At 40.0% G+C, this 23,669-nt stretch overlaps 2 protein-coding genes across 3 annotated transcripts in view; both read right to left on the bottom strand.

Annotated features, from left to right (window-relative positions):
- Nucleotides 1-3,403: 3,403 nt before the first annotated feature.
- Nucleotides 3,404-11,271, bottom strand: LOC131245731 (chaperonin CPN60-2, mitochondrial-like). Its single transcript, XM_058245388.1, has 18 exons — nucleotides 11,017-11,271; nucleotides 10,829-10,853; nucleotides 10,564-10,695; nucleotides 8,903-9,062; nucleotides 8,355-8,530; nucleotides 8,148-8,243; nucleotides 7,570-7,674; nucleotides 7,218-7,304; nucleotides 7,021-7,110; nucleotides 6,825-6,905; nucleotides 6,662-6,730; nucleotides 6,216-6,293; nucleotides 5,954-6,049; nucleotides 5,625-5,724; nucleotides 5,439-5,542; nucleotides 4,387-4,492; nucleotides 4,187-4,265; nucleotides 3,404-3,780 (listed from the first exon to the last, which is right to left on the bottom strand). The coding sequence occupies exons 1-18, from the start codon at nucleotides 11,052-11,054 to the stop codon at nucleotides 3,675-3,677; spliced, it is 1,728 nt and encodes a 575-aa protein (XP_058101371.1). The 5' UTR covers nucleotides 11,055-11,271; the 3' UTR covers nucleotides 3,404-3,674.
- Nucleotides 11,272-18,210: 6,939 nt separating this feature from the next.
- The window catches only part of LOC131245730 (CLIP-associated protein-like), an 88,898-nt gene continuing 83,439 nt past the window's right edge, over nucleotides 18,211-23,669 (bottom strand). For both annotated transcript variants that reach the window (XM_058245386.1, XM_058245387.1), the window contains exon 21: nucleotides 18,211-18,802. In XM_058245386.1, the coding sequence (XP_058101369.1) occupies nucleotides 18,641-18,802 (162 nt within the window). In that variant the 3' untranslated portion in view covers nucleotides 18,211-18,640. The remainder of the gene's footprint in view (nucleotides 18,803-23,669) is intronic.

Here is a 23,669-nt window from a genome sequence, read left to right as displayed (position 1 = left end):
TATCCAATTGTGTGATATAGGGAGTTAGATGTAGGATTATACGTATAAAACTTTAACTCTCAACCTTTTAAAAGTGGGCCAAAGTCCAATTCTTAGCAAAAGACTAATCTCAACTTAATCTTTTAAAGAATGAAAACTAGGGGTGTATATGAACCGAGCTAGCTCCGTCAACTCGCTCGACTCGGCTTGAAAAAGCTCGATTCGGCTCAGTTTGAAGCTGAGTTCTACCCAAGTCAAGCAGGTTTTTAGAGCTCGAAAATGAGTTCAAGTCGAGTTCGAGCTGGCCCGAGCTTGAATCGACTCGGTTCGATATATAGCTCGAACTTGGCTTGACTCAGATTGACTCAGTCAGATGGTATAAAAAGAAAACCTTAAATCACTTTACCCTTTCCCTTTTGTTTTAAAAAAAAAATTGCTCGCCCGACCAGCGACCCTAGCTCTCTCTCTCTCTCTCTCTCTCTCTCTCTCTCTCTCTCTCCGCTCGTCTCGCCCAACCAGCGACCCTAGCTCTCTGCCTCTCTCTCTCTGCTTGTCCCGCCTAACCTGCGACCCTAGCCTCTCTCTCTCTCTCTCTCTCTCTCTCTCTCTCTCTCTCTCTCTCTCTCTCTCTACTCGTTGTGCTTGACTAGCGACCCTAGAGGCCTAGCCTCTCTCTCTTTGGCCTTTGCTCGACCAGCAGCCCTAATCCATACTCCATAGTCTCTCTCTCTCTCTCTCTCTCTCTCTCTCTCTCTCTCTCTATGCTCGACTAGCAACTGACCCTTCATCGTCGCCCTGCTCGGCTGTTTGCCCGCAAACCACCCTACGCTGTCCAGTCTCCGATGGTCCCTGCTTGGCCATCGGCTCTACTATTCGCCTGCTCTGCTCGCCCTCCTCCTACCCTACTCGGTCCTCCACTCTGCTACTCGCCCTCGTCCTACCTTGCCGACCATCTGTAGCATGCTGCTTGCCCCTCTCTTGCTGCCACTCGACAATCCGACCATCGGTTGCCCTACCCGCCAGTAAGCACTCGAACTTGAAAGCTCGAGCTCAAACTCGACTCGAAAGCTCCAGCTTGAACTTGGCTCGAACTCTGCTCGAACTGGTTCGATCTGCTGACCGAGCCGAGTCGAGCTGGACATGATGGCTTGGTCACCAAGTCGAGCCGAACATGAGTTGAGTGTGCATGCTGACCGAGCCGAGCCGAGGCCAGCTCGACTCAGCTCAACTCGGTTTACAACCCTAATGAAAACCCATCTTCTAAAATTAAAGGTTTTTTTTTTTTTTAATCTCTCCTCTCCTTGTATCAATTTCTTCCAAAGCATATTCATTTGATCATAATCCTTGCGTAAGTAAGAAAAACTTATCTTCTAAAAATAAAGTTTTTACTATCAATTTTTCTTTCCTTCCAAACAGGTCTATTTGAGCATAATCTTTTAAAGAAAGAAGAATAACCCTTCTTTTAGAAGTAAAATATTTGTAATATTTTTTTCATATAATTTTCTCTTATTTTCTTTCCAAACAAGATCATTTCAACGTAACAAATAACATGTAAAAAGAAGAAGAATCTGTTTTTACGAGACATGAGTTTCTACAGGAGAAAGGAATCGAAAAGTGCCAAGGATGGCCGAAAAGCACGAAGAATAGTTGGAGTGCAATGGTAGATGAAGAGTTGGTTAGAGAGTTGTAGTAAATGAAGGTAGAGGTATAAAAATTGAAAAAAGGTATTCAGGGACATTTTTGTCCCATAAAATATACATATTAAAAAAAAATAAAAGAAACTTTAGATGTAGAAAAATAGTAATTTAAAAAGTAATGCTATTTTGCTGCTCCAAAAAACATTGGGTGCACTTGCATAAAAAGCCAATAATAAAGGTAGGATGAGATACTTGGACTAAAGAAACCAAAGTTGGAACGGGTACCACCCCCGGACCCCGTTCCTCCCAAGCTCGGCACGTGTAAGGGCTCTGAGTGGCCTCCGTGATGTATGAGTTTTATCCCCACCATCCATCCATTTTTCCACATCATTTTAAGATATGATGCCAAAAATGAGACAGATCCAAGGTTCAAGTGGACCACACAACAAGAAGCAGCCGTGATGATGACACACTATTCAAAGCTTCCCAGTGCCACCGTGATGTTTATTTGCCATCCAACCAGTTCACAAGCTGACATAAACCTGGATGAAGGAAAAATACAATTACCAGCTTATCCAAAACTTCCGTGGCTCTCAATAAGTTTTCAACGGTGGGTGTTTAATCCCCACTATGTGGTCCAGTTGAGCCTTGGATTTGCCTCATTTTTGTGCTCACATCCTAAAATCATTTGGCAAAATGGATGGACAGATAAAACACATACGTCATAGTGGCCCCACAGCACCTGGGAAGGGTAGGACGCAATCCTCATCAGCTGCTTAGGGAACGTGAAAACATTAGGCCCTCCCATGAATATCGACCTTACTGAAAATCATATTGGTCCGCTCAGTAGGTGATTCCTACCTATTTGTTTAGTAAACCCTGTCTTATTCTAACGGCTGTGGCCCATCCAACAAGTGGGCTGATCTGATTTTTGTGCCATGTGACCTCCATGTGGGTCCTGCTGTTTTCATGGTACCGATACTGACACGGTACCACAATTTGTGGTACCTTTGCCTGTCTGTGATAGCTTCTCTTCTGTTTCCTAGTCGGGGCGAGTTCCTTTCCTGTACCCTCTGTAGCTGTCTACCAGAACGTGGGTTTGCTGGAACACCCAACACCCATTACATGGAGTTCAAAGCTCCACAGGGCCATCACGGTGTGTGTCCAATCCACTCCATCCATCGGTTTTGCCAGCTCATGCTAGGATTAGAACCCAGGAATAAAGCAGATCCAATAGTCAAGTTGGCCACACCACAAGAAACATCAGGTATTGAATGCCCACCATTGGAACCTTCTTGAATGGGTTGGATGGCATATAGACATTACAATGAGCCCCAGGAAGGTTTGGTGAGTTCCACAATGTTTCATGAGGTGTTGCCAACTTGAGCCTTCCAACTCCCTCAATTTTACATCGACATTGAGGTGGGGTCCCGAACTTCGTGGGGTCCCACCAGGATGAAGGTACAAAAACAAATAGCCTGATCCAACTCTTTCCTGTGGTGCAGCCCACTTAAGCGTTTTATACCTGATTGCCTGGCTCAAAATCCAAAATGAGCCGACACAATGGCCCAAGTCATCACTATAACACAGCTTAGAGCAATCTGTCCACAATCAACATGGATTCATGGCTCACCTGACAGCTGGATCAGCCTGCTTTATGGGCTGAATTGGACCATGCACCTGGTCTCAGCAACAAGGTCGTGCACTCAGCAACACCAAAGCATATGTGACAAACAAAGAGAGCAACTCCAACAAACCACAGAAATCAAAACAAGAGCAAACTATCCTCATCTCAAAAACCATCTTAATCTTTCCGTTCCAAGAAACCAATCCCGTTGCAGTCATGGCACTTGTAGCACAGCAGGATTAAAACTTCCTAGTGACCTCTCTATGATTACAGAAATGGCTAGCCTCCTAAAATGAAGAACTCTAACCGCCTAACTGTCCTGGTGCCAATAGGGTGCATGAAAAAGGATAAGAGGGACCCACCTTAAAAACCCTAACCATTTCATTTCCTCTTCAAGCAATTTTCTCTATGGATAACAACTAGTCAGACCTTCAATAATCCATGCCGCCCATGCCGCCGCCCATAGCTGGAACCTCCTTCTCATCCTTTGGTAGTTCAACGACAACAGCCTCAGTTGTAGTCATCAATGAAGATACGCTGCAACATATCAAGGAGAGGTTACAGATAAGACAAACAAAGGTTTATCTAATTGCCTGCGATTCTGCCCACAAAGTAGCAGTGAAAAAAATCCCAAGTAGAGTTTTTCAGTTTATGACTGGAATGGATGCATGAGTGATTACATAACCATCTGGGCCTTTAATAGGGAATTAAGGGTGTCCACAATCCATGGGGAAGAGTTGATGGCCACTAACACCTTATCATTGCCATACTTAAAAAGGATTAGACTGTTATCAGTCAATTCCTCAGACTCTTCCTTAAATACAAATTCTCTCATACAAGCAATGTTGCTTCTGGTTTTCAATTCATCCCACAACAGTTAACCAAGTTTCTAGAAAGAAATGTCACCACCTTATAATAGGGTCAAGTAGAGGGGAGAAAATACCTTGCAGCATCCACCAATGCAGTTCTGATCACTTTCAGTGGGTCAATGATCCCGGCCTTAACCATGTCGACATATTCACCTGGTTTATTCAAATGAGTACAAAAGAAAATACAACTCAGCACATCACATGCAAAACTAAAAGTAAATTTCAGAACAGAAAAGGTTTGGAATTAACAAAATGGTGGGCAAGGAGAAACCACCTTTGGCTGCATCATATCCAAGATCAGTGTTATCTTGCTCCAATAGCTTGCCAACAACCACAGCCCCTTCAACTCCGGCATTGGAAGCAATAATATGCACAGGTGTCTGCAGTTAGATAATTACTGCATTAATTTCAAGTAGCACCTCCCTTTCAAAACCTAAAGGCCCATTTAGATAACCCACAAATCTGGATTAGTTCTGCTCGTCTTTTTTCTTTTTTTCCTTTTCCATCTGATTGGTTCTGTTCTTTTGGTGGACCAATCTGCTATTTGCTGTGGGCAGACAGGAACTGCTAGATTGCATTAGGCATGTTCCATTTTCCCACTTTTTAAGTCTCAAATTGCAAGTAAGATGAGAACAGCTCTGAGCAATTTTTCTGATAAGTTGGGCACAGTGCGTCCCATCTGTACGATCAACCATACACATGGCATACATGTTTGTCAATTGAGACTGTCCAAATCGTGGACCCCTTCATGGATGAGATGTGGCTCAAAATTCACAAGCAGGCCCTTCTTTCATATTGTATGGAATGGGTACCACGTCACATGGATTTTGAAGAGCAAACTTGCTGGTCTATTTTGAGGAACTGCGAATCGGTTGTTTCCATATGGTTCTGTCCATCTCTTGCAGCCTGTAAGGGTTGTTTTTGTTTGTTGCTTTTTGCAAGTTCTTAGGAGAGCCTAGGAGGATGTCAAGAGCTTCAACTGTCCCAGGGGGCTTCCAGAGCTGTATGATTTTTGGTGCTTAATGAAACTAGTCAATAATAATAATAATAATAAATCACACCAAGCAATGATTCACTCATCAAATTCAGACAGCACCATTTTCCTTTCGCTGTCCACCTCATAGCTGCCAATTTTATGATAAGCATCCTTCGATCAGTGTGACTATCAGGGCCTAGAAATTAGATTGTCCGCATTGCTGTACATGCATATTGTGTGTATGGTAGATGACACACCACAACTGAACAATGCTGGTAAACATTCACCATAATCATGTCCATGATTTGAATGAAATTTGTTAGATATAACAATGTACTGTGAAACCTAACCTTAAGAGCGTTCTGAATAATTTGAACTCCAATTTTCTGATCAAAGTTCGCAGTTTGCAGCTTCTCCAGCTCCCTCGACGCATAAAGAAGAGCAACACCACCACCTGCAAAAAGAAGCACTTCATTGAGATTTTAAGTTAAAGCAGCAACAACCACAGGCTAGATGAGCGAAAGACAACGACATACCAGGTACAATGCCCTCCTCAACAGCTGCCTTAGTTGCATTTAGAGCATCAGTCACCCTATCCTTTTTCTCACCAACTTCTACTTCACTAGCTCCTCCAATCTGCAAAAAGCAACCCCCCATCAGCTATGAATACTTCTCCACAAACTATTAGGCCTCCAACTGCTGAGCACCACTTTATCAGATTGAAAGAGATTAAGCTTAGATGGTAACTGGACATGGTGCCAATAGAAGATTGAAGGAGATTAAGCTCAGATGGTAACTGGACATGGCACCAATAGAAGTCAAATGGCTTCAACAAATTTTAAAGAAGAGGCTAGTGAGACAAGACCTTTAGCACTGCAACGCCTCCTGAAAGCTTTGCCAATCTTTCTTGTAGCTTCTCCTTGTCATAATCCGATGTGCTCGATTCAATTGCTGACCTCAGCTGTCAGAATAAAAGAATAGAAACATAAGAACAAAAACAGACACTTCAAACACCACTAAGTTACAACAACTCTATTGCCACTTCTCATGACAAGCCCTCAAAATCCAAAAGAAGTACATGAAATACCAAAAGATTAGGGGTTTGGACAGAGACGAACAGCACAAACCTGATCACACCTTTCTTCAATAGCCTTCTTATCACCATCCCCATCAAGAATGACAGTGTCATCTTTAGATATCGTCACCTGTAATTGTTGTACGCTAATTAGTGAAGAGCAGCCCAATTAAACCTTACAAAAAAAAAAGGCTTTGAAGACCAAATAACAGATGGTTAATTTTCTCTGACTGAAAACCAAGCAGATACGAATGGCAACTGGAAAAAAAACCGACAGTATCACATAAAGAGAAACACGACAGCAATGTAGAAACAATACTAAAGGGAAGATTGAAATAATAAAATAACACCTTCCCTATTATCTTTCAATTTGAGAAATAGAACGAGAGTTGAGCATTAAAAATTGGATAAATACATCTTTAAATGTTCAATTTTATAACAAGGAACAATAAGATGGTTAAACAACTAAGAACATATCTGGGATGCAGAAGCTCTCACCTTTTTGCATGTGCCTAGCATAGAATGTTCCACCTTTTCAAGGTTCATCCCGAGTTCCTCAGTTATGAGCTACAATAAGGAATGGAATGGATAAATTGTTAGCAAATAACGCCACAAAAATTTTTCAGAAAATCAAGCACAGAAAATAGATGAAGGAACCCACATCACCCCCAGTGAGAATGGCAAGATCTTGCAAATTGGCTTTCCTGTTTTCTCCAAAACCAGGTGCTTTAATGGCACAGACCTATTAAATACATCATTTGCCCATCAGATAACTGAAATTCTCATATCTAAACCAATAACTGTTTATTTGAGTAAGCAAGTAATCCCTTCAGGGTGACATGAACGTGAGAAAACACCTTAATTCCAGCACGAAGTTTATTTAGAATGAGAGTCGCCAATGCATCACTTTCTACATCTTCGGAAACAATTAGTAAAGGCCTTTGCAACTGAATATACACAAAAAATTCCAATTAGGCAAGCAAGCAATATTGCATAATGCCAGTAAAACGCTTGGTGGTTTAAACCCCAACAGGATACCAAGAGAGTTGTGTACCTTCAAAGCCAACTCCAGCACTTTCACCACCGCATTAATGCTAGAGATTTTTTTCTCGTGAATTAGAATAAGAGGATCATCAAGTTCCTGCCAGCAAAAAATCCATGCACATTTAGGAGGAACAATGCATAAGCAAGATCAGCACACAGAATCAAGGAACAACATCTGTAGTTTTTTGCGTGAAAGAGAATCCACAAAGGAAGTGGTGCCCAGCAACTCAGCATATCCAAACCAATACAAATGCAGGTTTTCTTTTGCACGAAAGGGGAAAACCACACTCCTGGCTCTTTTGCACGAATGGGAATATCATAGATCAAGGTTAAGAGAGAGCTCATTAAGAAAATCAACTCACACATTTTTGGTTCTTCTGGTTAGTGATGAAATAAGGGGATATGTAACCCCTATCCAGTTTCATTCCCTCAACAACTTCCAATTCGTTGTACAAAGTCTTTCCATCCTGCAAAATTTTCCCAAGCCAGGTCAGAGAGGACATACCACTCAACATAATAAAATGACTGAAAAGGAAAGAGACAGCAGTCACCTTCGGATCACATATGATGAAATTTGAGGAAAATTAATGAAGAAAACAGAAAAATTTTGTAATTTTATCTGACAATGACTGTATGTTATAGCAATCATCCTTAACTTGCAATGATACCTTTTATGATACAAATAGGTCCATCCACTGTATTGTATTGATAGCTTTTATGATATAAATGCTTTTTTAAGCAAATTAAGGATATAAATAGGTCAAACCTTAATTGGCATCGATACTTTTTATGACACGAGTATATGACGGATAATATTTATATCATGATTTTCATGAAAAGCATCAGTGCAGATTAAGGATGACTGCTGTTATAAATCAACATAAACCAGTATGTATAATAATAAGGTAAAAGAACATCAACCCAACACCAAGTAGCTTACAGCGATGGTGATGACTCCCTCCTTGCCAACTTTCTCCATCGCCTTTGCTATCAGCTCGCCGATCTCTCTTTCCCCGTTTGCTGATATGGTACCAACCTTTCCACATTGAAATGACATATAACTCAGCCCCGAAATTTTATTTAGCACTAGTAGAAAGCACAGCATTTACACAATGCTAAGACTAAGAACTATGGCATCAATTTAAACCTGTGCTATCTCTTCCGATGTGCTAATCATTCGTGCCTTGCTCTTCAAGTCTGTCACCACAGAATCAACTGCCATTGTGATCCCGCGCCTTAGATCCATCGCATTCATCCCAGCTGCAACTGACTTGCAACCCTCGGCAAATATTGCACGAGTGAGGACTGTGGCACAAGTGGTACCTGCAGGTAGACAAGCATCCACAAAATTAGGCAATTACGTAAACTTGGGTAGGGTTGGATGTAAACCTGTTGAAAACCAGGAAAGAAGTTTACGACGTAGATAACACAAGAACTGTACAATCACATCTGACACGGTGGTCCAATATGACTAGACACCCTATAATAAGAATAAATGGCCCACAAGGTACAACTCACTCTATGAGCACGGGATACTACTTTTGTTTGCTTTCCAAACAGAGCCAATTCTTTAGTAGAAACAAACTAAATAAATGAAAAAAATAAAAATAAAAAGGGAGGCTGTCCATTGAGCAAAGGTGAACCTAGCAAAAAAAATCAACTAAAAGAAATCTCCCGTATGGTTTGAAATCTTACCATCTCCTGCTACATCGTTGGTTGCATTAGCAACCTGCTTCACAAGGCTTGCACCCATGTTCTTAACTCTGTCCTTAAATTCAATACTCTTTGCAACAGTCACACCATCTTTTGTCACTTTGGGTGCACCAAAGCTTTGTTCTAAGACAACGTTACGACCCTGTAATTGCCCAACCATCAGATGGAAAAACACTCTGCTAACAAAGGACTAAAAAAGATACTTCTGAATGATATGTGCCTGATAAGCATTTTTAAATAACAAAACATGTAGAGAAAAATAGGAATACATGTGAGAGGAACTTATGAATCCTCATCCAATTTGCAGTTATGAGCAATGGACAGTAAACACAAGATAACCATAAACACCAAATAAAATGCAAAAGCCTTCATGTAGATTTTTTTGTTACATAGATAAAGTGTGCTTGTAGATTTTTTGTTTTTTGAACGGTGATAAAATTTTATTAGGAAGAGGTGAAAGCCTCGCTAGAAAGCCAGAAGCTTTTTTTCTTTTCTTTTTTAATCATTACCAACACACACACACACACACACACCAGTTTCTAGATGTCCATAAAATTGACCAATAAGCATGAAAAGACACAAATACAACCTTGAGGATCTTTCTGTATGCACCACTCCAAATCAATAAACTGGAGGAGGATGAAAGAATAAGTGACTGCACTCCAAATATGAGTTCTTTATGGTGGCCCATGAACATTGGAGAGCACATAACAGGAAGCCCAGATTAATGATTAGACTACCCACGTATCATGGGGCCATGTGCACCAATAGTGTCAAGGAGAGATGAAAAGAGGAAAAAAAAAAAAAAAAAAGGTGAATACACTCCAAAAATGGCATACCAAGTACCACATGAGATTTTCCCTAAAAAAATAAATTAAGGATAAACTTTTTATTATTGTTGCTTTCATCATTACACTATCATCATCGCCATCATGATAATCATCACTGTCATTATCATTATCATTAATATTATTATCGTTGTCATCATCATTACCACCACTATTATAATTTTAAACACGATAAAATAACAGAAATTATATGAATAAGAAAAAAGCCACCCTTACAATCCCTACAACCAAGATTCAAAATATCATTTGAATGTATTACATCTCAGTATGAATTTACTGAGATGCATTCCCGCTTTGATACCATAAGACATTATCAATCTCGTTATCACTGAATTCCATTAAAATTATATGGGGAGGAATGAATTTGGACAATACTTCCAGTACTATACAGTATACATACACAGTGGAACATATCCCCAGCACAATAAAGTACATTCCGATATTATGAACCTTTCCATGTAGCGCATCAAAATGCTTCATAATGATAGTGAGTAGTGAATTGCAAGCTTGTAATGGTGATTTAATAGAACTCAGCATTGAGAACCAGCTACCAATTCATGCTGTCTAAAAAATCTAAGCTGTAAAGCACGCCAATGACTCCGTGAAGGAAAATAAAAATACGGCAATCACAAACCAAGTTTCCAATCTGATCAACACAAAAAAGCATGATAAAACAATACAAACAAAATCATCAACACAAAAGCAGCAACAATTCAAAAAAGAACAACTCTAGCAACAGTAACAGAGGTTTCAATAACTTCAATGGGTAAATAAAATAAAAATAAAAAATAGCACCTTCGGTCCCATTGTCACTTTGACAGCATCTGCGAGGTCTTCAACACCTTTAAGCATCAACGCCCGAGCCTCGACCCCAAATTTAATATCTTTTGCCGCATAGTTTCTGCTCCAGCTCAACCGACTGCCAATCTAAACCCACAAACAGAAAATGGTGATTTCAATAAATGACAGCAAAACCCAAAAACCCAATATTCATCTCCAAAAGCACAAAACAACAAGAGAGAGATGAAAGAGACAAAAGAAGCAAAATCAAAGCACTTACCTGCTGGCTGCCATTTCTAGAGATCCTACACAAGTTTTTTTAAAAAAGAAAATACATCAATAAATCAAGAGAAATGAGAACAAAACCCAAATGCAGAAACACTAAAGTGCCTAAAAAAAAAAAAAAACAAAGAAAGAAATGAAAAGAAGAACAAAGAATCTATTTTCTTTGATCTTTGTTCTGCAGACCTGGCTCTGGATGCAAGGGTTGCAGCAGCACGATACATGGTGGGAAGAGGAGAAGAAGAAAATGGAAAGAAAGCTAGAGAGTTTTTGGTTTCTAGGGTTTTAGTACAGAAGGAGAAATGCGAGCAGAAGAGGAAACTGTTATATGAGAGTCAGGACTCCGGAAGAGAGCTCGTTGAGGTTAGTTCGGGAAAACTGGAAAGGTCTAGAAACCTCTTTTAGGGTTTAGGGTTTTAGGACTTTTCTATCAGACCCCTTTAACGGCTAAACAGATGGCCCTTCAAATGCTGGATTTTAGCACTTTTTAAGGTCCAGTACATACATTGCGCTGTATTTTAGAGGGAGCTGGACTTCAAGGCTGGCGATGGTTGGGTCGAACTGCCGGTCCGACTAACCCAATTCGGCTAACCCGATGGGGTCTAAAATACGTGGCTCATTCGAATAACAGTTGGGCTCATGTTGATCTAGCCCAACCCAACCCGACTAGCCCATATACAGCTTGAACCCAATCAATGCAACTTTCTTCAAAGAGAAATACTTTGATACTCTGGCATTGTGGGATGAATGATATGCAGGTAGTCTAACTGCCAACCTAATGTAACCATCTTTTATCCCGGCTCGGAATGAATAATGAAAGCACAAAACTCCTGCAAATGTAATATAATATATTATTATATAGGTTGATTAAAATCAGGGGCTATCTGATAATCAATTTAAATGTAGCATGAACCGAAGTTATTTTTATTTCACTGTCGCAATATTAGATTGTTATATATTTATTGGACAGTTAAAAATGAAAAAATAATAAGGATTTTTACCAAAAATTCCTCACAAATGTTACTTTTCCCAATACATGCTATCAGCTTTCATATTTCTAAAATCATGCTTCGGATCTTATTAATGAGTTAAATGACATATTGACCCTTATTTTAAGAGGTGATGGCAACCCAAGATGATGTTAAAAAAATAAGATAATTTTACAAAATAGTATTTCATTAATATAATATTTACATCTGGTGCCTTTTTTAATTAAATGTTCACTAAGCTATCTTATTAATCAAGTTGTTGTCAAAACCCGTACCTTTAGATAGTTTTCTCTGACGTTTATTTAGTTTAAAGAAAATGATGAAAATGCTCAACAATTAATGAGGTTGCTTATTAAGAATTAAATAGTTACACAGATGAAAATATGTGTTATTATAAAAACAATTTTGAAAAGGAAAAAATAAAAATAAAAAATCTGCCGCAGATTGCATAGTATTAAGGACATGGTTAGTGGTCGGTGTTTTGTGGTACCCACCATGATGTATCCAATAGTTTATTCATTTTTTCTAATAATTATAGGGCATGAGTCCAAAAATGAGGCAGATCCAAATCCCCTCTTTAAAAATTTTATTTTTAAGCATGGTTAAGCTCACACTCATGTGCAATAGAGTTCATGTACATGCCACATGCTAACATGGTACCATACTATTTGTCCGAGTTCCAATCCATCTGTCAAAATAGTACCATTAGATTGATGCCTTAGCTCAAGAGCCAGGTTGATCCATCTGCTGGTTGGGCTACAATTTGTAGAACAAATGTACAGCCTGAAATACTTGGATGAGTTTTTTTTTTTCCCAAATCCATCAACATGTGTTCCAATATTAAGGCCCAGATGCTAACGGAACCAGATTTTCTTTTGGGAAACATGTACAAGGACGTACTAACATGATGGATGGATTGGATCTCTTACACATGCGCCACACAGGCACATGTGTGGCATGTACCCTAACTTTAGTGTACACGTGCTCTTAATTTCTTTTTAACATGGTTCCGGGTTTCACCTCATTTCTCAAAATAAGGGTAGATAGGTCATTTGACTCTCATTATTACGCTGGAAGTATGGGTGCATATGGAACTGGTAGAATCAGTAAACTGAACCGAAACTGGCCAGACTGCACAATATGGTCTAGTTTTGAAGTGCACTAGTTTTAATTCTGGTTCTAAAAATCAAAGAACCGATTAGTTTGGTTCGGTTATCGATTTGGGGTTTTGCATAATCCAACCGGACGGTGAACCAGACCGTAGAATCGAACCCTAGAACCAAACCTAGAAGACCCCTTAATAAATATTTAAATTTTATTTTTTAACATAAAAAACTATACCATTCATCAAATGGATCACAACACAAATAGACATTGGCAACAAAATCATTTTGGAATACGAAAGGGTCATAAAAACAAACCATGACAAGATTACTCTTTGTGAAAATTTCCAATAGAGGAGCTTGGGATGGATTATAAAAAAAATTCCATGCGATTGGGTTGAATTATAAAAACAAACCATGCAATTGGACTGGATTATAAAAAACCTAGAATCGTATAGCCGAACTGGTTTTTTACGGTTCAATTCCAATTCGGCTCAAAGGTGTAAACAGTCCAGTTCCAGTTATAGTTTTCTTAGAATTGTTCGAAACGGTTCGGTTATCAATTTGGGGTTATGCAGAATCAAACTGGACCGTAGAACTGAACCCTGGAACCGAACCTGAAACTGGACCCCTTGGTCAATAAATATTTAAAAATTATTTTTTTAACATAAAAAACTATACCATTCTTCAAATGGATCACAACATGAATAGACATCGGCAACAAAATCATTTTGAGAACACGAAAGAGTCATAAAAACAAACCATGACAAGATTATTCTTTGTGAAAATTTTCAGTAGAGGAGCTTAGGATGAATATATATATATATATATATATATATATATCATGCAATTGGTAATTATAAAAAACTCAAAACCATATAATCGTGTTTTACCGTCCGATTCCAATTCAGTTTTAAGGTGCAAATGGTCCGGTTCCGGTTTTAGTTTTCTTGAAACTGTTGGGAACAGTTCAGTTCTAATTTGACCTAAGAACTGGACTAAACCGAACCGCATGCACCCCCTAGCTGGAAGCATGTTTTCATAAGTACGAAAGCTGAAAGCACCTTTTGTTTTTTTGGAAAACTAATACTTATGAGGAATTTTGGGGTAAAACTCCGATAAAATTATCCAATGGTTTTATTTCAAAAGGCATGTGTACGCAAGTCAGCTTAATTGGGTTTAATATTAGCCACATGTACCATTTATGGGTGTCTGTGTATCAAGCGTTATACACAGCTGGAGCATCAAATAACTCCCCATTCTTCAAAAGCCGGCAGGTGGGGCCGGATCTGGAACTCTGGTCCACGACAACTTTGCTCGGATGTTGCCTAACTATAAGAGTGATCTGAGCTTGCAATCCCTCATCCTAGTTGTCGGATAACCGGAAAGTGTAAATGGACAGCCCTAAATCAATTTTGCAGTTCAGCCAGGGCAAATTTTGAGAGCTCATTCGTAGTGGAACCCACCAAACGCATGGTTCTGATCTTCTCCATCATGCTTATAAGGGGAGGTGGGGGGACCACACAATTTTGGGGTCGAGCCAAGGTTCAAGACATCACCATGGGTCATAACACGACAATGCAAATGAATAGACTACGACGCATATATATCAAGCTGAATTGTTTGGGTATATGATGCTTAATACGCAGTCACTCAGAAATTATACATGTTCACCATATTAACTCAAATAAAACAGACTAGATTGTGCCCCAACTGTCACCAAGTCCCAGACACAATCCTAAATTCAGATAAGCTGAACAATCCTAACCTCTGATTCGTGACATTTGTTTGGGGAAACAGGACCATTGGATTTTATTTATTTTTTTCATTTTTAACCAATCAATGAATGTCCATGAACCAGATATTCAGATAATCAAATAAGCTTAATTTTGACTTGTGGTATTCTACACTGGGTATTATAAGTTGCACAGTTTAATTTTACAATTTGTACCTCACAGGTGCAATTTTTAAGTAAATTATTAGTGCCTGCCTATCATACATCACATTATGCCAGAGTACGGTATAAAAGTTTCTCCTCCCTTGCATATGCATATATGATCAGAAGGTGTGTTCCATGCATCTCTCCCACCATAATTTTTAATGGAATTCATTATCCTACCATTGTTGTTATTCAATTAAACACAAAGGTTGCATGTGTTAATGAATAGCTTGTATTTAGTCAAACATGTGCAATTAGGATAGTGCAGGCTCATTTAAGTCGTATTGTTTGCTTCCGACCCACCCCAAGTGCAAAATCAGCTGTAGGATCAAACCTGTAAAGTTTTTTTTTTCTCACACACACATACCCTACACACTCACACCGTAGTAGGATTTCACCACCTATGGATACTTGAACCCTTGGCCTGTTGGCTTGACTGTCTAGCTACCAATGTTGTGACAATCAGTCAATTTACACGAAGAGTGTTAATTCTTCTGAATGGATTCTTTTTTTTCCTTTAGTTAATGATTTTTCTTTCAATGGTAATAATCAGACTTAGGTTTCTCAATAATGCAATAATAAATAGGAAAAATGAAAAACTAAAGGCTGAAACTAGGGCTGTACATCGAGCCGAGTCGAGTCGAGGTGGGCCAAGCTCGGCTTAACTCGTCCATGCTATACTCGAGTTCGAGCTCGCCCTCAAGCTCAACATTGAAGCTCGGCTCGTTTGCCAAAGCTTTCGAGTCGAGTTCAAGTCGAGCTAGTGGTTTAAGTCGAGTCGAGTTTATCTCGAGTCGAGTCGAGTTTACCTCGGTAGGGTAAGGGAAAGAAATGGAGGGAGTGGGGACGGGTATGTCCGGGTAGGGTTTTTTAGTAAAATTTTTTAAGTTTTAACTTCTTTTTTTAACTTATATATATATATATTATATTTAATATTAATATAATATATATTATTAAAATATATTACTCGAGCCGAGGTCGAGCTGGAGCTCGAGCTTCGAGTCGAGTCGAGTTGAAATACACCATGGTCGAACTTGGCTTGAACTCAACTCGAGCTTTAGTAAACAAGCTTGACTTGCCTTGAATCGGCCTTTCAAGCCGAGTCAATCCGAGTTGAGTCGAGCCGAGTTGAGCGAGCTTTTCAAGCTAGCTTGACTCGTGTATAGCCCTAGCTGAAACATCGATTTTATTGATTGATATTTGAGTTTAGTAAAATTAGCAAAAAATATAAATAAAAATAAAGAAATAAATAAAAGATAAATACATGCAATCGCTTGTATGGATAAACAATTGAAACGGATGTCAACATGAGGTTACCAGAGTGTGACCTTCCAATTAAGAACTCGGTTAATCAGGAATACAACGACAATAGGTCATGGATATTTACATTGCTTCTAAGCATACTGCAGCAATGGTACTGGACAAAAGCAATGTAAGCTATCCTAATCTCCAAACGTTCTATAACAAGGCCGGATAGAAGTGGAGAAAATAAAAGGCTAGGACTAATCGGATAGAAGTAGAGAAACTAAAAGGCTAGAACTAAGATAAGTAGCACTATGTTGTGTAGAGAAATTGTGTTTTGGCAAGGGCTTGGAGTACTTCATCGGGTGCTTCTTATATAGACTTTTTAGAGACGGTGGCCATGCGTAAGATTCCGTAATGTGAAAATTTTGGATGATCGATCGTGCGAATCTCCTTTATTTTGCATATAAATGTAGCCAATTGTATCAGGCTATGTGCATAGGAAAGATCACATGGGTCTCTTGGTACTCCGATCATGCAACATCCAAACTCTTACTTTGCATGGAGTTACTTTCCATGAACTCTAGTCCTGAACTTTCCTACACAAACACGCTAATAATCTCTTAGCTTTGATGAACAACCATTCACTCCAAATGCATAGTTAAGAAATGCTCCACTGCTCTCAGACCACTATAAGTTATGGCGGAACATTCGGACAGTCCAATCCATTGATCTAGACTGTTCATTTGGTCGACGGCCCATTATATGGCCTTTCTTGAAAATATTACATTAATACGACAAATATTAACCATTTGATCAAAGGACATCAATATGGACAGTCAAGATCATTTCCACGAAAAAAGGTCCAAACAGCAAATTGATCAATCTATTTTTAGGTAGCATCACGTATTCCTTTTTATTCTATAGAAAGTAAGGCCAAATCAAGAAGGGATTAGATTGTCCGATCAGTGTGATTTTGGTCCAATAGCCCATGAAAATGTTCTAAACTTAATGGACAGCTCAGATTGATTGATTGGACTATCCAAATTAACATAGGCAACTAGGAGCACCATAACCTATAGTTCCAGGAAAGCACCGGAGCATTTTTCTGCATTTTTTAAATGCATTCCCTTCTACGCCAATCTTAACCGAAATCCATTACGTACGTGTGAAGGCATGGATCACAATAATCTCACTGGCATACGATGCCTTCAAAACACTCTTTTGAAGGTTGAATGGAACACTTCATTTTCATTGCGAAAGAACGGAGAGAGATGCACAACAGCTGCACCACGAATTCAAATAAAACAATCTAAATCAAGAGACCCACAGTAGATAGATCATACACTCAAAACAGATATGCTGGACAATACCAACTGTGCATTTCTCAGTTGAATCTGTATCACAGTCTGTTTTTTGTCTCAACCATCCCTTGGGGCATCCACCAATCAGCAAATCAGGGCATCTCTTTCAGCGTAATTTTGCTTTGATCCCTTGGGGTGGCTTGGATTTGATGTCCAAGCCACCCCATGGGTAGGCAGGCAAATCTATGACGTCCCTCCATATTGCAGTTTATTAGCACGGTTAATAGAACTTTAGAAGTTGTAAATGATAATGCATTATACCCTTGTGAAATGCAATGGGTACTTGCAAATTCTTCTCAGCTACTTGCTGGACAGATGCGAACACATGCAGGAGGTCAATGGTGTTAACGAGCCCTGCTGTAGAGATACAACCGGGCTCAAAATCAAGTCTACCAAGCAATCCAAACCTCTAGATTAAACATTGAGCTTATCAACTTTCTTTCAGCAGACCCACCCAGTTTTGTGCCAGGGCACTCAATTTAAGGCCCACCTTATGATCAATCTAGATCAGATGCGCACCATTCTTAAAACATGGGTTGGCGACACATCCCCTTGCCATTTCTGCCTGCGATGAACACCCACCTTCCACTGCATTAAGAGACCTGGGCGCTCCGATTTAGTAATTCACCAGTCCAACGAAGAAGCATCTGCAGCTGGAATCTATTTTTCCTCGGTTGATTCCACCTCAAGTAATTCATATGATTTTGTCAAAAGCCGAACAAGCTTCAAACTTAAAAATACAATGGTCTGCAAAGTTGATAGTGTTTTACCTGTACTGATGAGCATTTTAAATACAAACCTTCGAAAGAATATCTATGGCCACAGTATCAGATTTCTTCACACAAAATCAAACCCCGCTTCTGAAACCCGAACATCCATCCAAAATCCCACAAAACACAAAATGTTCCAAGTGCATCAACATCAATGGATTTATTTCAAAACTAAAGAGAGAACCTTTCCCCTTCTCTGACTAAATGTAGTATGGAAACACCATTTCAATTTTCACAATCTCTTCTTCCTTTTTACTCCCACCCTAAACTCTCTCACACCAAAACAAAACCACTCAACAACCCAAACCCTGCCCCGGCAAAAGGGGCATTTCACACAATATACAAATACACAAAATAATGAACAACCAACCAAAGCACTACAAATATCACCCGAGCAAGCCACCTAGCCATGGTTAGCATTTATTGCAGCACCTGATCTTGCCTGTGATATCCGGTTGGCATAGATGGTCACAAGCCGCAACTGTGTGCTGTTAAGTCCCTCTAGATGTGGCAAAAATGCTTTGCCGAGCATGATATAGATATCCACCAAACAGAATACAACTGTCTGCAATACCCCCACAAAAGATACAACAGAAAAACAGGAAAAAAATTTATCAGAAATGCACACCATACACATCCATTAGAACCGTAACCGCAGAAGCAACTTCACCATTGCACAAAGAAATTGAAATACCATGAGGTGGTAGTTGGCCCATGGCAATTTCTAAGGTCGAGGAAAATAATTTGTGATTTTCAAATTCCTCTGTGTGTGTGTGTGTGTGTGTGTGTGTGTGTGTGTGTGCTTTTCAAAATTTTGACTTTTTGTAGGATTCCCCAAAATTGCCATAGAGTTCGTGTTGTACTGGAAAGAAAGAGCTCTTTCGCATCAAGAGAATCATTTCATGGCTTTCTTCACAGCCCAAGCTCAAACACACCCCAAGTTGTGATTAATAGGGATTAGCAAACTCGAGTCTTCTTACACATTACAAGGCACATTACTGTACATGCTTCATTTTGGTGATTAGGAGATTACTAAAGCCATATAGTGTATCATGCACCAATGAAGATAATAGGAATTCCCTTAAAAATATAAAGGGAAAGAGACTCTTCAACAAATGCAGTTTATGTAGCACATGGCAATGGGGTCGGTATTCAAGTCAATTTGCAAACCAGGGCAATATAAATCATTTAGGGAGTGTATGGTTGCACCAAATCTCATGAAATGTCATGATAACTTTGCACCAAATTAGACTGATTAATTGTGAAATAATATGAAACTTCATGATATTTGGTGCAACCAAAGTGCACCCTTGGATATATTTGTGATATATCATTCCTGAAATCGTGAAATTTGTGGGTATGTGCAAGACATTGATATTTTCTGGAAAGTCACCAGTTTCAGTACATATTATTAAATATAACAATTAAAAAATATATATTTTGGTCAACAAAATCAGTGTTTGTAGTGTCGGTACCATTACATGTATCGATATCGCCGGTAATATCACCAATACCCAGATATGCATTGCTGACTGAGAGAAACATTGGGAAAATGGCGGGACTTCTCAAGGAAACTTCAAGAGTTGCTAAAATACACATAATTGTATATTTAGGAATGAAATAATTGAAAAAAAAAATGCATACATGATAAGTTTCCTTTAATGGGGCCCTAAAAGCATGTGATGGAAACATGGGGACAATGGTGGGGTTTCTCAATGATACTTCAGCAAATGCTAAAATACATATATCTGCATATTTAGGAATCAAAGAATAGTAAATATTAAAAAAAGATACATGCATAATAAGTTTCCCTTTAATGGGGGCCTAAAGGCATGTATCGCTGACTCGGGAAAACATTGGGGAAACATGGGGAAAATGGTATATCCATCCATGCACGCACGCACATAACATACATACATACAAACACACATGCATGATCCATCCATTCAACCATTCATGCATGCATAGATACAAGAACACATGCATATATACACACATGTAGGATCCATCCATCCATCCATCCATCCAACCATTCATGCATGCATAGATACAAGAACACATGCATATATACACACATGTAGGATCCATCCATCCATCCATCCAACCATTCATGCATGCATGCATACATACATACACACAATGACACACACACACACACACACACACACACACATGCATGATCCATCCATCCATCCATGCATACATGCCACCATCCATCCACCAATCGTGCATACATATACACATATATGCATGCATTTCAACATACAACCATACACCAATAAAAAAAAAAAAAAATTGAAATGAAATTTATTTTTTTAGTAAATAGATTTTTGGAGATATAAATTATCAATACATTGGCGATATTATTGACTCTAGAATTTATATAGTAAAATATATTGCGATACATTGGCAATATCGATATTCTGGTGATACTTGGCAATATATCGGGGATATACCACCACTACTTGAAATTTCTGAGACTACCAGTGTTATTGGTATCATCAAGTTGGCAATACCGATAATATCAGTAAATATAATTGACAATAACGCCAATACTCGGAATAATGAACATAATAGGGGATTTGCATTCATCTGGGTGGACCATGAGGAAGATCTAGCTACGACGGTGAAGGAGCTCTATGGAAGCCATTTTGAGGGTTTATCTCTGGTGGTCCAAAAAGCCAGGCATGGCCCGGAGAAGGTAAATTTGGAAAAGGGGACGAAGAAGATTGAACCTTCAGTGAAACAAGGGGGGGTGGTTGATCAGGAGGCTAGTGGGGCTAGATCGTCATTCTTTTGCCCCAACAAAACCTCAAGCACTAAAGTTATTCTAGAGAACTTGATAGACGAAATTTCGTTTAGAGAGATGGTGGTGCGAGGAGAGGGGGGTTCGAGCCCTAAAACTCCTCCATTTGCTTCCGAGCCTATCCCTTCGCCAAAGAAATGGTTGTGGAGAGAAGGCTCTGACCTAGAACCAGAGATTCATTATCATCCACTAGTCCTGGAGAATGCCAAGGAGGTTCTCAAATGGGGATGGGTGGCATCGCTGAACAGGGGCACTGGGAAGGAGGATCTTCAAAGATGGTTGTAGCAGTTTGGTCTAAGCATTGCCGACTCAAGTCTTCAAAACATTATCAGAGGATCGGGTGTGGTTTGCGGTTGCATTGCAGGAGGACCAAGATCACCTTTCTTCGTTAGGATTCAAGCTGGTAGGGGGGCCTCTGAAATCCCCGAAGAAATGGTCCAACGTCTCTCCTTTCACTCTGGAAGTTCATTGGTTTCAGGTCACTAGGGTGTTGTTGGATCTCTAATTCTTGGAGACTTTCAATATGATAGGAAAGTGCCTGGAGGAGGTGGTCCTTATCGATCCGAATATGTTAGCAAGCTCGAAGGTGTGTTGGGGAAGAATATGTGTCCAGATGAGTCACAAGAAGTTGTCACCAGAGAAAATTACTCTATTTGTGGGGAAGAAAAGGTGATCTTCTGATTAGCTCCAAAAATAGAAGAGGCAAGTTGGAGCGAAGGTATCTCGATGGGTGGTGTTCTTAAACTCTCCGGTGTTACGGAAGGCACTGGACCTCGGAGGGAAGAAGGTATCTCTTTCCAGTGCTTTTGCGAAACACGGGAAGGTATTCCCATTACGTGGCATTCAGATCTCGCTCCACAGCTAGCAGTGGACACGTGTAGCAACGATTACAAATTATCAGAACATGTGGGAGAGTCGCCTCGCTACTCGTCATAAGTAGTTGATGCAGTCGAGGATTGCTTGGCCCTAGCTCTTTATGTGGACGAAAAGGGTTCGGGAGATAGCCTCGAGATTCTCTAATCAATCTGGTTCGGATAGAGAGGACAAGGACAGTTTGAAGTTTGGCTCGAGCTCTATTCCTCTACGTTTGATTCAACATCGGGCCTGTGACCAGGAGACACACCCTAGCTTTGGGTGTGAAGCCAACAGGTGTCTCGACCCTAAGCCTTGTTGCTAAGCATGCGGAGTTGTTTCCTTTCCTCACACGAGTTTCGCCTCTTTCGTTTCAAGCCACGTGTGAGGCTCCATTAGTCCGAATCAGAGATCTCTCTTTATTTCCAGAGCTCCTTAACAGTCCGCTTCCTACTAGAGTTTCTCATCGCGGGCTACTGGCGAAGTCAACCATCAGTCTCCCTCCTTCTCATCTTCCATAGGCCAAAGGGCCTTTTCAAACAGTGGTGCAGAATTGTCTTCCCAACCAGATGGTTTTCTTCTTCAAGATGATGAACGTCTAAGGGTCCTCGAAATTGCCCCTCTTTAAATGGTCGTGGGTCCCAACAAAGACTTGCTCGCTGAAAGTCGATGTCTAAACATAGAGTGTAGCCCCAACTCCAGGTGGGAGCACCTCGTGGAGGTAGTCTAAGAGGAGATGGATCAAAGATGCGATGAGGCATTTCGAGAGATTGATAGGGCTTTCATTCAGAGATATACAGGAAGACTATCGCATGCTATTTCAATTCGTGGAGGAACGTGGCTGAGTGATTCACTACTCAAGATCTCCTAGGAAGGCTATTACCTCATCTAGAAGCAATAGAGAATTCGTAAGCTTATCATTAGAGATCAATTATGAGAGTGCGGGAGGGTCAGAAAGGGGTCCAAAGAAAGGTTCAAGGAGGAGATCAGTGCCCAAATGAAGATATTGTCTTGGAATGTAAGGGAGGTCGAGAGCAAGCAGAAGGGATGCATCATTAAGGACGTTTGCAGCAGATAGAGTGTAGGGGGGATTTCAATATCACTTGGTTCACTTCCGAGCAGTCGAACGGAGGTAGTGTATCAAGCAACATGCACGCCTCGGATTGGATAAACTACCATGATTTAATTGATCTACCGTTGGAAAGAGCGAAATTCACATGGTCTAATGGACAACAGAATCCAATTATGTCCAGGTAAGATCGTTTCTTGCGTCTCAACGGGCCCTGCCAAAAGCTACTTCAAATCACTGTCCAGTGCTTCTATATGTAGAAATCGAGAATTGGGGGCCTAAACCCTTCAAATTCGAACAGTCCTAGCCCTTGGTGGACATCGCTTCTCAGTTGATCAAGGATTGGTGGACCTCTTTTGAAGTGGAGGGCTCTAAGGCGTGCAAGTTATGCCGCAAGCAGAAGATCCTGAAAGACAAGCTAAAGACTTGGAGTAAACAAATCCTTGGCAGAAGAGAAGTGGAAACTATAGAAATCCTATCGAATCTTCAGGCCCTGGACACCAAAGCTGAGGAAGGATCTATTAATTCAGAAGAATCGGTAGCTCGGGCAAAGTTGATCCAAGGTTATGCCTCTTGGGTGAAGGAGGATGAAATTAAGTTGAAGCAGCGATCTAAAAGCAGGTGGATCAAAGAAGGTGATAAGAATACGAAGTTCTTTCATAGTATCTCTAGTGCTTGGACGAGAACCAATAGAATTAGCAGCCT

The sequence above is a fragment of the Magnolia sinica genome, chromosome 5 (assembly GCF_029962835.1).
Source record: "Magnolia sinica isolate HGM2019 chromosome 5, MsV1, whole genome shotgun sequence".
Classification (NCBI taxonomy): domain Eukaryota; kingdom Viridiplantae; phylum Streptophyta; class Magnoliopsida; order Magnoliales; family Magnoliaceae; genus Magnolia; species Magnolia sinica.
Note: the sequence above shows the minus strand (reverse complement) of the source record. Positions and strands in the feature narration are given on the sequence as shown.